The sequence below is a fragment of the Sinocyclocheilus rhinocerous genome, unplaced genomic scaffold, assembly GCF_001515625.1.
Source record: "Sinocyclocheilus rhinocerous isolate Xijiao unplaced genomic scaffold, SAMN03320098_v1.1 scaffold2107, whole genome shotgun sequence".
NCBI classification, from domain to species: domain Eukaryota; kingdom Metazoa; phylum Chordata; class Actinopteri; order Cypriniformes; family Cyprinidae; genus Sinocyclocheilus; species Sinocyclocheilus rhinocerous.
In genome coordinates, this window is record NW_015638562.1 from 6,641 (window position 1) to 18,283 (window position 11,643).

At 40.2% G+C, this 11,643-nt stretch overlaps 1 protein-coding gene across 1 annotated transcript in view; it reads right to left on the minus strand.

Annotated features, from left to right (window-relative positions):
- Positions 1–491: 491 nt before the first annotated feature.
- Positions 492–11,643, minus strand: part of LOC107749699 (membrane-associated guanylate kinase, WW and PDZ domain-containing protein 1-like) — a 22,546-nt gene continuing 11,394 nt past the window's right edge. Inside the window, exons 9-11 of the mRNA XM_016564845.1 lie at positions 10,990–11,133; positions 7,242–7,380; positions 492–2,894 (exon numbers count right to left, since the gene is read on the minus strand). Of these exons, the coding sequence (XP_016420331.1) occupies positions 1,858–2,894; positions 7,242–7,380; positions 10,990–11,133 (1,320 nt within the window). The 3' untranslated portion in view covers positions 492–1,857. The remainder of the gene's footprint in view (positions 2,895–7,241; positions 7,381–10,989; positions 11,134–11,643) is intronic.

Below are 11,643 nucleotides of genomic sequence, written 5' to 3' on the forward strand. Positions count from 1 at the left end.
CACTGAATGCTAGGAATGACCCGTTCAGGTTATCACAAGAGCTTAGTTATGCGCCCAACACAATGAACATGGAATTGTGAATTTGTATGCAAAACTTTATTTGATAATAAAAATAGCATTCACAGACTTCTTTTTGATAGCTACATATACATTGTGATCCATCCAAACAAGAAGAAAAGCTTTACTGTGTAAGTCCACGTCTACTTGAACTTAGACTAATGTTATGTGTAATTTCATGAGTCAAATAACGCTATGGACAATGCAGAATTTATATATTTATATATATGCATAGTTTCATAAAAAAAATTAAAAAAAACTAGACCATAAACATTTACTGCTTTTATCGACACAGAAAAAAAGCATTTAAAATCCACAGAACTTTTCAGAGACCACAGACAGTATACAAGATCTCCAGAAAAAAAGCAGGTTATCCATCACAACAGATAATCAACCCTCTTCCTTGAAAAACATCCATCCTTCCTGGAGGGAAAAAATACAACTTTACATACGCCTGATTCTGAGTACACACGTTACTCATAGTCCCAGTGAGCAGAGTAGAAACATATTCGCATCTTCTTTTAGGTGGACATCTTTCATAAATTCTTTTTTGTACAGAGAAAAGGCAACAGTATCCTTACTTACACAGGTTTGAAGTACATACAGTAATAAAATTTGTACAAAAGACAGCAGCTGATACGTTCATTTTGATACAGTACTATTCAGATGACACTGAAGGAATTCCCTGTTCTTGGTCCTGTCGAAATGCACGAAACAGCTGTGTTCCCAAACAAACACGCATTGCGTCTGTATATCACTGAAGCTCAGTGGCTCTCGAGAGCGTGACGGAAAACGAGTGGTGGCTCAGATTGGCAGATTGCGCCAGGTGCCGTTTTCACATAGTCTTTTGGATCAGATCTGGCGACCTGAATCTTCCATGCTGCAACTCTACATTCAGCTCAAAATGTGTGCTGCGTTGTTGCGCCACATTTATTTTCACAAGCTTGTTAAGGACTCCATTCGTTCAGAGCATTTCATTCGCCTTTGGTACTTGACTTTATGGAGGTAAATGTGGCTGCATAAGGAACAATTCAAAGTACTTCAAACTTTTGCTTAAAATGACTGAATTAGAACAGCCTCTCACATTTAATATATTCAGTGTTTTTACATAGTTGAATGTATTAGCTGTGTTCCTGTAGCTCAACTGCTCTGTGGTTTGTTTCCCAAGGAACACACTGACAAACAGGCTGAATGCATTTTAAGTCACTTTTTAAAAAGCATCCGATTCATTCCTAAAATAACTTGCTTTAAGCTAAAGTTGGGTCAAGTTTTCTCAATTGTGCATATGTGCCTTTAGACTAAGTTCTGGTGATTATGGAGAAAAAAAAATTGTGTCACAACATAATATTTTTCTGCCTTAATTTTTTCCCTCTTTTTTGCTAATGGGCGGCTCATGCCTCAGTCCAGTGCAGTGTTAGGACTAACAAAGTCAGATATTATACAACAGACCAAGACAGAATTATGCTTTTTTCATCTGGACATCCCATCGAGTTACATTTCAGTTTTTCAAAATAAATATACAGCTTAAATATATATTACTCAATTAAACAGTAGCATCATAATCTGAGTTCAGGTTTCGCCACACGTCTATTAAAATGTACAAACAAAGAAACAAACGTTGAATGCTTGTGCTCTGGTTCAGTAAATCTCAATTTGGACACGCAAAGTAGACGCATTTTGAAAAAAAAAAAAAAAGTCTGTCTTTTAACAAAACAGGGATCTCACTCGCAACACAACCTATCAAAACAAACTAGAAAAAGGAGCCTTGTTCCACTGTGGTGAAGCTCAGCCCTGGGGAGCTCAGATGCTGAGGTCTGCGTGGTTCTCCTTGTAAAGCCGTCTCTTGCTCGGAGAGCTCTGAACGAGGCCGAGGCCCACGCCGCTCCCGTTCGCACCGCTGGCTTTCAGTGCGTTGTAATAATCCCTAAGCTGTGGAGCAGCGCCCTCTTCCAAGTAACTTCCGTCACTGCTGCTGTCCGATCTCCTGTGGAAGCATCTTTCCGGGGCTCCGTTGACGAAGTATCCCTGTCTCTCAGCTTGACTGGCCGGAGAACTGTTGAGCAGAACGTTCCTGTTCTTTAGGCCACGTTCAGGTGTGCGAGCGAGAGCGTGAGCCGTGGGTTTGTGGGATCGCTCAGGGGTGGATGTGAAGTAGCCCTCTTTGCTGTAGTTCCTGCGGGGAGTTTGGGGCTCTTTCTGGGGCCGGACAAGCCTTTCTGGAGTGGAGATTTGGCACAGCAGGTCCTGGGAAGAGTCTTGATAGCTTCGCTCAGGGGACTGATCTTTATATGAGCGTGTTGTTCGCCGGTCCACAGACTTGGCCCTGCGGCGGTCTGGAGAGGTGTTGCGCTTCCGGGTGGAGGAGCGATCCAAGGACCCGCTGCGCACCTGAGACCCCGCGCTACTCTGTGTGTCTACGGAGGGTTTGCGGCCTCGCCTCAGGAGGTCCTGGTTGGAGTTTTTCCTCCCAAATCCGCCCTCTTTCCTCAGCGTTTTGAAGAGCTTGGCAATGCTGCTCTCCGACTCTGACTTCTTGACCTTGCGGTGGGAGTTGTTTTTGCTGCTGTCAGGGGATGGCGAGGGGCTGGGACGGTTGTTCCAGGAAGGCTGGTGTGGAGCGCTGGAATACAGCCCTGTTCTGCTGTCCCTCTCTCGTTCTCTTGCCGGATCATGTTGCCTGTCTTTCGGTTGCTGCTGCTTGGGCTGGGATGGTGTGTGATGCTCTGATGTATAGCTGGACTCGGACGGATGATGAAAGGGGCCGCTGGCCAGCAAGGCCCTCACTTTCGAATTATTTTGTGGCCTGGGTGAGGGAGGGTAGCTGTCATTTGGGCCGTCTGGAAATGAATAAAGAAAGGCATTACGTTTGGCCACTGAAAACACTCGGCTGTTAACAGTTAAAGACATCACACAAAACTTGAACAAACAGACAGCACTTGATGTGATTGAGCATAAAAGCAAACATTTCATTCAACAACATCTATACACAAGCAGGTAAAGGTTTGGACACACCTACTTATGTTTTATTCAATCAAGTCATCGAAACGAATAAACTACACAAGTGGAAACTGACCAAGAAAACGCAAAACTATATTGTATTTATTTGGGTTTCTACAAAGTTCTGTACCCAGCTTTGCCCTAGATCAGGGGTAGGCAAGTTCGGTCCTAGAGAGCCGCAGTCCTGCAGAGTTCAGCTCCAACCCTGAAAACAAAACTCACCTGCCTATAGCCTTAGTAATCCTGAAGACATTGATTAGCTTGTTCAGGTGTGTTTGATTAGGGTTGGAGCTGAACTCTGCAGGACTGCGGCTCTCTAGGACCGAACTTGCCTACCCCTGATCTAGGGCAAAGCTCTGATTTGTTTCATCTGACCGGGCAGCTGTGGTCACCACCATGAGAACGGCAGAAATCTGTACTGCTTAAGCATGTCATTTACAGACACGGGTGAGATGCAAAATCAGTGCTCCCCAAAAATAGGAGTGGATCGAAAATTGTAGCAAATTGTCAAATATATCATTTGGAGGCATCAACAATGGATAGTATGCTTCTTGCTTCTGGCAACACAGGGTCAAACACCTTTTGGTGTTTCTCATATGTAATCATATTATACTACAGTTCGGTGGACAAACAGTTTTAGAAAACATCTGTAAAATGAGATTTACAGATGCTTAACATCAAGACCAAGCACACAATTCAGCACACCAATTCTACTGGTTGCTCTCAGGGTAACTCTTCCTAAATGCAAGGGTGATCAGGGTGACTAAAGCTTTCCCCACTAAGAAAGGCACTGCAGTACTGGCTCATTCCCAGATGGGGAACTCCACTCACTATCGATTCCTGAACGGTCAGGATGCATGGAAACCACCTCCAGAGAGGAGATACAGTATATCATAGGTCTAGAACCCAGGTCAGAAAGATGCAGTTTTATTAGTTTCTCTTCAGCTGTAGAATTCTTAGGCAAGAATAGATGGTCATTGTAAATCTGTGCATACTGTACTCCTAAATCCTATGGATGCAGTCATGGGCAAGAACCTTGTCTTTTAGTGCCTTGGGGGCCATGCTTATGATGAAGAGACGGTGAGTGGGGGCTAACGGGTAGTTTAGACCAGTGTTTCCCAACCTTTTTTTAGTCGCGGCACCCTTTGGAAATTTTAACAAACTTGTGGCACCCTACAAAATTTATTTTGTCACAATATTTGAATTTCTAACTTCGATATGATAATTTGAAAAGTATAGATATTCGGTACAACAGGGAAGAACTGCAGAATATAATGTCATACAGATATTTTTAATATTATTAAAAAATGTTGTCCATCAGTGGTGGCAATCAGTAGGCTAATTTCTAATGAAGAGACCAATTTATATGACAGATTTTAATGTAGGCTTTTATACATATGTAAACATTATTTAATTACCATTATAACTAGCTATCTCACAAATTTTTGCTCACTCAGTGTTTTTTTTATTTTACAGTGGGGTAATTTTGGTGCAGTAGCACGAGATCGCTTGATTTCAAACTTTGAATTGAATAAAAAATGACAAGTAAGCAGTCAGTAATAGAATAAGAACAAATAAAGAAATTAATAATGATAGCACAAATAAAAAATAACGACAGGCCTTCGAATTAAATAAATTGCTTTTTAGTTTTTCATGTAGGTCTAACAGTAGGGTTTTTTTTGTGTTTTTTTTTACCAATTATCCAAATAATGTTTAGTCCTAGAAAGCTATTATTATCAGAACACGTGAGCATAACATAGCGGTTAGCAGATCATTGAATGAGAGGGCAGCGTTACCAGAGTTGCCCATTTACCACACCTTGTTACAGCACAGTAGGGCTATTGCAGACAGAAACAATACTGTACTACATCGATGTTTCCTGTCAGCTTGATTTTTGAGTGGACTTTGCTGTTCCGATGAGCATGAACGGTATATGAGTGTGACTGAGCGGAGCGCACACGCATAGAGCAGGATAATACGCAGAGTGTCACACCACGTGAAAGTGAATCCTGAGCGGTGAACTAATTTTCGGCAGCCGAAATTTCGGTGCATCTATAATTATTGGCGACATCAGAAATGGATATTATATAATAGATGCTTTTTTGAAAATTTTAGCAATTTAAAAATATTTAAAAAATTATTTTTTACACGGCACCCCTGCTCTCGACAGACGGCACCCCGGTTGGGAAACACTGGTTTAGACCAACTATAATTCTTGCCACCCGTGGTCTCTATGGCAGCTGTTTAGTTCTGTAAGAGAGTCAAAATATATGCATTTTAACACAGCTTTTAAAACGGATTTCCTGAACAGCTTTATTTTCTTGAATATGCAACTCTGTTTTTTGTGTTTTCATGGAGTTCAAGAAGTTTGCAAAGAGATTCAAGCCTTTTCATAGCGAGGACACGGCATGGCAACAGCCAGCAGCAGACCTCACTCGATTTCCAACCTCCAGACTCTCAGAAGGACAGACTGTCAGGACTTCCCAGCTGGGTGACGACATTCTGAGCTTCAAACGTCACCGTTATAGACACATGTGTAGAGACTGATGGACTTGAACTGGTTGCATCCTATGAGGATGAGCAGTGCTGGGGTGCCCAGGTTCGAGAAGCACTGCTTTAGAGCATACTATGCCATTATGTTGAGACAAGAAAGATATGCCAAGGACAAATGGACAACAGTGTTAATGTTAGTCAGGGTAACAACAAGATGGGGTGGTAAGGAAAATGTCTTCACAATGAACCTTACCAAATTACAGGGTTAAAGACACGTCCTTGCAGATGTGTTTTTAAGACACCTGATTACTCCTTGAAACTGCTTTTCACGACCAGCGTATGCAATACAGTTATTGTGCTCATCCACATTATGGTTCATGCTATTTACCTACATAAACAGTACAGAAACTATCAGTTGGCTGCTAATGTCAAATCTAAAGAGAATTCGGTAAAACTTTAGTATAGGGACCAATTCTCGCTATTAACTAGTTGTTTATTAGCATGCCTATAATTAACATATTGGCTGTTTATTAGTACTTATAAAGCACATATTCTGCATGACCATATTCTACATCCCTAATCCTACCCAAAACCTAAAATTAACAACTACCTTACTAACTATTGATAAGCAGCAATTTAGGAGTTTATTGAGGCAAAAGTTGTTCATGGTTTGTTAATAGCGAGAACTGGACCTTAAAATAAAGTGACCGAAAACTCCTCCTGGTCCATTGAACACAGGCATTTTTTCTTCCAATTATTTTACTTTATTTAAAGGTTAGATTTTTGAAAGAAGGATAAATACCACAGACATTTTTTATGGCCTGTTTTGCTTATATTCATCAAGGGTACTAATATCTGTGGAGGACACTGTTTGTCATTACTACAACACTTTTTCAAGTTGTACCTTTTTATCACAAGACCAGAATACAAAAGCAAACTAATTTCATTACTTGCTCATGGGTGAATCTAACAAAACTTGTTCTATGGGTAATAACAAAAAAGATACTTTTTTAATTTTTCTTATCGTTTTTATAATGCCATCTATATTTTTGTGACCCATGCAAGTTCTTGTAACATTCACCGATCTATGCTATCAGTAATATGAAAGCACTGCAGTTTCCACAACATCCACACACTGTCCATCACACAGGCATCAGAGCATTCCATCAGGAGCATGAATCCATTGAGCATGCGATCAGAGTGTGATGAGAGCGGGTGAAGCAGCGACACACGTGTGCCTAAGCGGGGCTTATAACGTGTGACTGGGTGACAGGAAGGGTTGACACACAGAACGTCCTTTACAAACCGTGGCTTGGTTTTGACCCATTAGGTAGAAGCAGGGCTCGCCCAGCTTATCATTCCTCAGACAGGCAGCGAGATGGGGGCCCATCATAGCTGAGGAGCCCACCAGAGAACAAGAGATCAGGAAGAGAAAGAAACACAGATAAATAAAGAGAAAGGAAACATGCAGCACTCTGACAAATCACAACAGTTTTATTGGCTGACTGAAGACTGTTCAGAAGATCTCACTCTCTAGATGAACACATAACAGAGGCTGATTGATCACCAAGAAGTAACAATTTTGTGGTAGAGAACAAGAAGAAAAGACAGTTCAGGATAGATTAAAACACAAAGACCGAACGCTTCGAAACAAAATGCAAAAAGCATAAGACTTTAACTTGTTAGTTACCCACCATACTCTGGGACGGATCCGTCTCCTCTCTTCAGCACCAGTCGAGCTTGTCTGCCTCCGGTCTTGATCAGCTCGATAGCGCGAGAATGCTTCATATTTTTCGTACTTTCACCATTGATCTCCAGTATTTCATCACCAACCTGTAAACGAGGTGGACACCACCATTAGCTTATGGGAGGCTCAAGAGGGCATCATGAGCGGCGGCTGAGGAACAAAACTGGGTGCTTCTCACAAATCAAAATGCTATCTGTTAACAGCTGAAAACATGCACTTGTATTACTGGTTAACGAATCTTGACCGATACTGAATTTGGTAAAGTGTAAAAAAACAGTTACAGTGCCGTGAAAAGGTTTTTGCCCCCAAAAGGCAAAAGGTTTTTTTTTTTTTGCATATTTGTCACTCTTAAAATATTCAGATCATCAAACAAATTTTTATATTACACAAAGATAATGCAAGTAAATACAAAATGCAGTTTTTAAATGATGATTTCATTTATTAAGGGAAAAAAGCTGAAAAAGTAATTGCTAAATCTGTTACAATGACCTGTTAAATCATGAAAGAACTGTGATTAACCTCATTATTTTAGAAAGCGGAGTTAAATTTCACTAGCCACACGCAGGTCTGATTACTGCCAGACCTGTTGAATCAAGAAATCACTTGAATAGAACCTGTCTGACAAAGTGAAGCATGCTTAAACAGCAACGGCCGTCTGTTTGTGACCTCAAGCTCAAGCGCACTTGGTTTATGCAGCAGGACAATGATCCAAAACACACCAGCAAGTCCACCTTTGAATGGCTCAAGAAAAACAAAATTAAGGTTTTGGAATGGCCAAGTCCAAGTCCAGACTTAAATCCGATTGAGATGCTGTGGCATGGCCTTAAACAGTCCATTCATGCTCAAAAACTCTCCAATGTGGCTGAATGAAAACAATTCTGCAAAGAAGAGTGGGCCAAAATTCCTGTGAAAGACTCATTGCCATTTATCGCAAACACTTGATTGCTGTTGTTGCTGCAAAGGGTGGCACAACCAGTTATTAGATTTAGGGGGCAATTACTTTTTCACGTAGTGCCAGGCAGGTTTGGACAGCTTTTTTCCCTTAATGAATGAAATCATTATCTCAAAACTGCATTTTATATTTACTCGGGTTATCTTTGTGTAATATTAAAATTTGTTTGATGATCTGAATCTTTTAGGTGTGACAAATATGCAAAAAAAAAAAAAAACAGGAAGGGGGCAAAAACCTTTTCACGGCACTGTAGCTCCTACGGATGTAACGATATCAAAATCTAACGATACGATATTATTGCGATATGAAGTCCACAATACGATATTTATTGCGATATTTAAAAAGAAAAAAATACAAATGAAGAATTGGGAAAAAATTTAAAATTTGTACATTTTAAAGTTAAATTATTCTATCTAGTGCACTTTGGGACTTCAAAATTAAGAGCTCCAACTCATCTTTCTTAACTAAGAAAAGTTAAGTCAGAAAGAAGTCAGTGAATTGACTTGTAGCTGAACTTTAAAGGCGACTCAACCCTCTTTTTGTTTGTGATATACTGTCTCAGTCTAAATTACATTCACACTGGGGTTTTAGGAAGCCAAACAAATTAGAATATGATAACAATGACAGTAATGGCCACATACTGTAAAACAATTGCACTGTAAAATAAATGAAAATGAATATTTCATAGGTATATTATTTTTGCTTTACACTACAGTAGGGAAATTACAATACTTCTTTCCTAATTTCTACACTTGAAAGAGATATTTTGAATCTGGACTGCGTTTAAACCGCTAGCTGTCAGCAATTCATATACTGCACTTTAACGCTTTTATTTTGAAGGAAACAGCAGTAGAGCTTTTATTTTGAAGGAAACTCCAGCTCAGTGAAAACAGCTTACAAAAACAAAAAAGCGTCTCACTACAAATCTAGTGAAATGCTGTAATCATCTGCCATGAAAATAAAGCATAACTGGTGTCTGTTGCGTTCCAAAGTGCGCGCTAAACTCACAGCACATGCAATAAAGGAGTTGACTGCATTCATTCAGTGTGAACAGAGCCGTTCTGAGACGCAGAAAACACCGGATCGCGAGCTGATCGTCTGAACCAAGTGTGTGCTTCACTTTGAAACACGCAGCAAAAACAGACTTGATGAAGGGATTAAGCATATTGTGCTTTCGGTGTGACAGATACTGTGTGATACTGTGTTTGACAGATACTGTGCTAAAGCATAATGGCCCAAAGCAAATATATTTTAAAAACTTTTAGTTTCCCGGAAGACCTATCGTTTCACATCGTTATGTGACCACGATAATATTGAGACAGTTTTGATATCGCAATATTGCTAATATCGTTACATCCCTATTAGCTACTGTTCGTAGTAGAATGCTAATCTCGGTTTAGAGATGGACACGGAAACTGAAAGAGAAATTAAGCAGTAATGACATACACACAGGCTTCTAATGCCAAAGTTGTAGGTAACCGTCAATTTTGTCCCAACACACCAAGCAAAAATCAAGCTGCCAAAATGAGCAGCTGGTGTATGCATCTGAACATTAAGGGTCTGCAGTTTTAAAGAGGACCGGACAGTTTTCGACATAGCAGCATGAAACTGTCTCTGGTCGGCTGTGGAAAGAGCAAGTGAGGAAGACAAAAGAGGCTCTCTCAGTGGACCAAAGGCTTTGGTTAATAAGACATTCATCAATGGCCTAAATAGACTGATAGTCCTCATAGTCTGCAGTTGCTAGTCATTACTAAAGACAATGCTCATTTCAATCACAACATCTGCTGATCTAGAAATAATCTGTTATACTTCACGTCTCATTTTAACAGTTTAAGCAGCTGATATATGACTGTTTTGCTTCGAGAACTGCAGTGTGTGTGAAGTTTAGGTGCTGTCCTCCAGGAGCAGGCCAACAGACTTTCAGTTGTAACCATCAGCCTAACAGGCTGGGTTACAAAGTTCAAAATGGGGTCAGATTTTACTGAAGTGGGTGTGTCAGATATAGGGAGACATACAAAACGTGCAGTGCTGGGGGTACTTCATGGAGAGGTTTGAGAACAACTGCATTAATAGAATGACATAAAACAGAAATAAGTTTTAGAACGGTGCATTTACAAAGTTCACGGGACTTTAAAACAACACAATAAAACCAGGAAAACTCAGTCTGTTAAAAGCATACAGTTCTCTGCACCATACCCTAAAAACAGTCCAAGAATCCTAGAGTGCTGAAAAAGTCCCAAAGTGAGTCCACCAGTGTATATGCAATCCAAAATGAGTGATAATCCACTAGCTTGCAAGTAAATCTGGAAAGGTAAGTCCACGGAAAGGAAACTCCACAATCCAGGTGTGTTTGGTAGCTGTTAGTGGCCACTTTGTTTGGCATGCTGCTCTCTTTATACAGTTCCTGCTTCCTGTCACATGACAGGCCAAGCATACAATTTTTAAAGACATATACACGTTAAAATGTTAAGAAAAATAAAATGGATTTAAGAAAACATGTAAACCAGTTAAAACTCTATTATACATAAAATCATTGCGGTAAAACCTGTCTCTTATGTGACAATGTCACATAGTCATTCTGCCGTATATATTTTATGCCCCTTTCTTTATTTTGTATCAATGTATCGAAATAAAAGCTTTTGTTCTGTACAAAGAAAAAATGTGGACTTTTGTTTCATTTAAGAAAAACGTATGCTTGTCTTCAGAAGCTATTGTTCGGAAGAAAAACTCATTTTACTCTTACCCTCATCTTGGCGTTTTTGACAGCGGCTCCATCCTCCGCTAATCGCAGCACATACAGATCCATGTTGTACTCCTTACCGCCTCTCAGACTGAAGCCGAAACCTTTACTCTCCCTCTCCAGATCAACCGAGTAATACTCTGCCTCCTAAACACACAAATACAACCAAATCACTAAACAAACCTGGCAACTAGTTCATTTTACAGTCCGTGCACTTACCCAACAGACTACTGAGTAATATAAGCTAACTACTTGGGTCAGGGGTAAGTTTAGGGGCAGGTTCAGGGCTATTACCTAGTTATTATGTATTAAAGGGGTCATATGATGCGATTTCAAGTTTTCCTTTCTCTTTGGAGTGTTACAAGCTGTTGGTGCATAAAGAAAATCTGTAAAGTTGCAAAGACTAAAGTCTCAAATCCAAAGAGATATTCTTTATAAAAGTTAAGAGTCAGCCACGCCTACCTAAAACGGCTCGTTCTAACACGCCCCCACATATCGTCACTATGTGGAAATATTAGCATAATGCCGCCCAAATGTGCACGCAAAGAAAGCATATGTACAGGCAAAACAGGACTTTTTGAGAGAGGTGTAAAAACATTTTGGTAACACTTTACTTGAAGGGGTGTGCATAAGACTGACATGACACCTTCATAATCA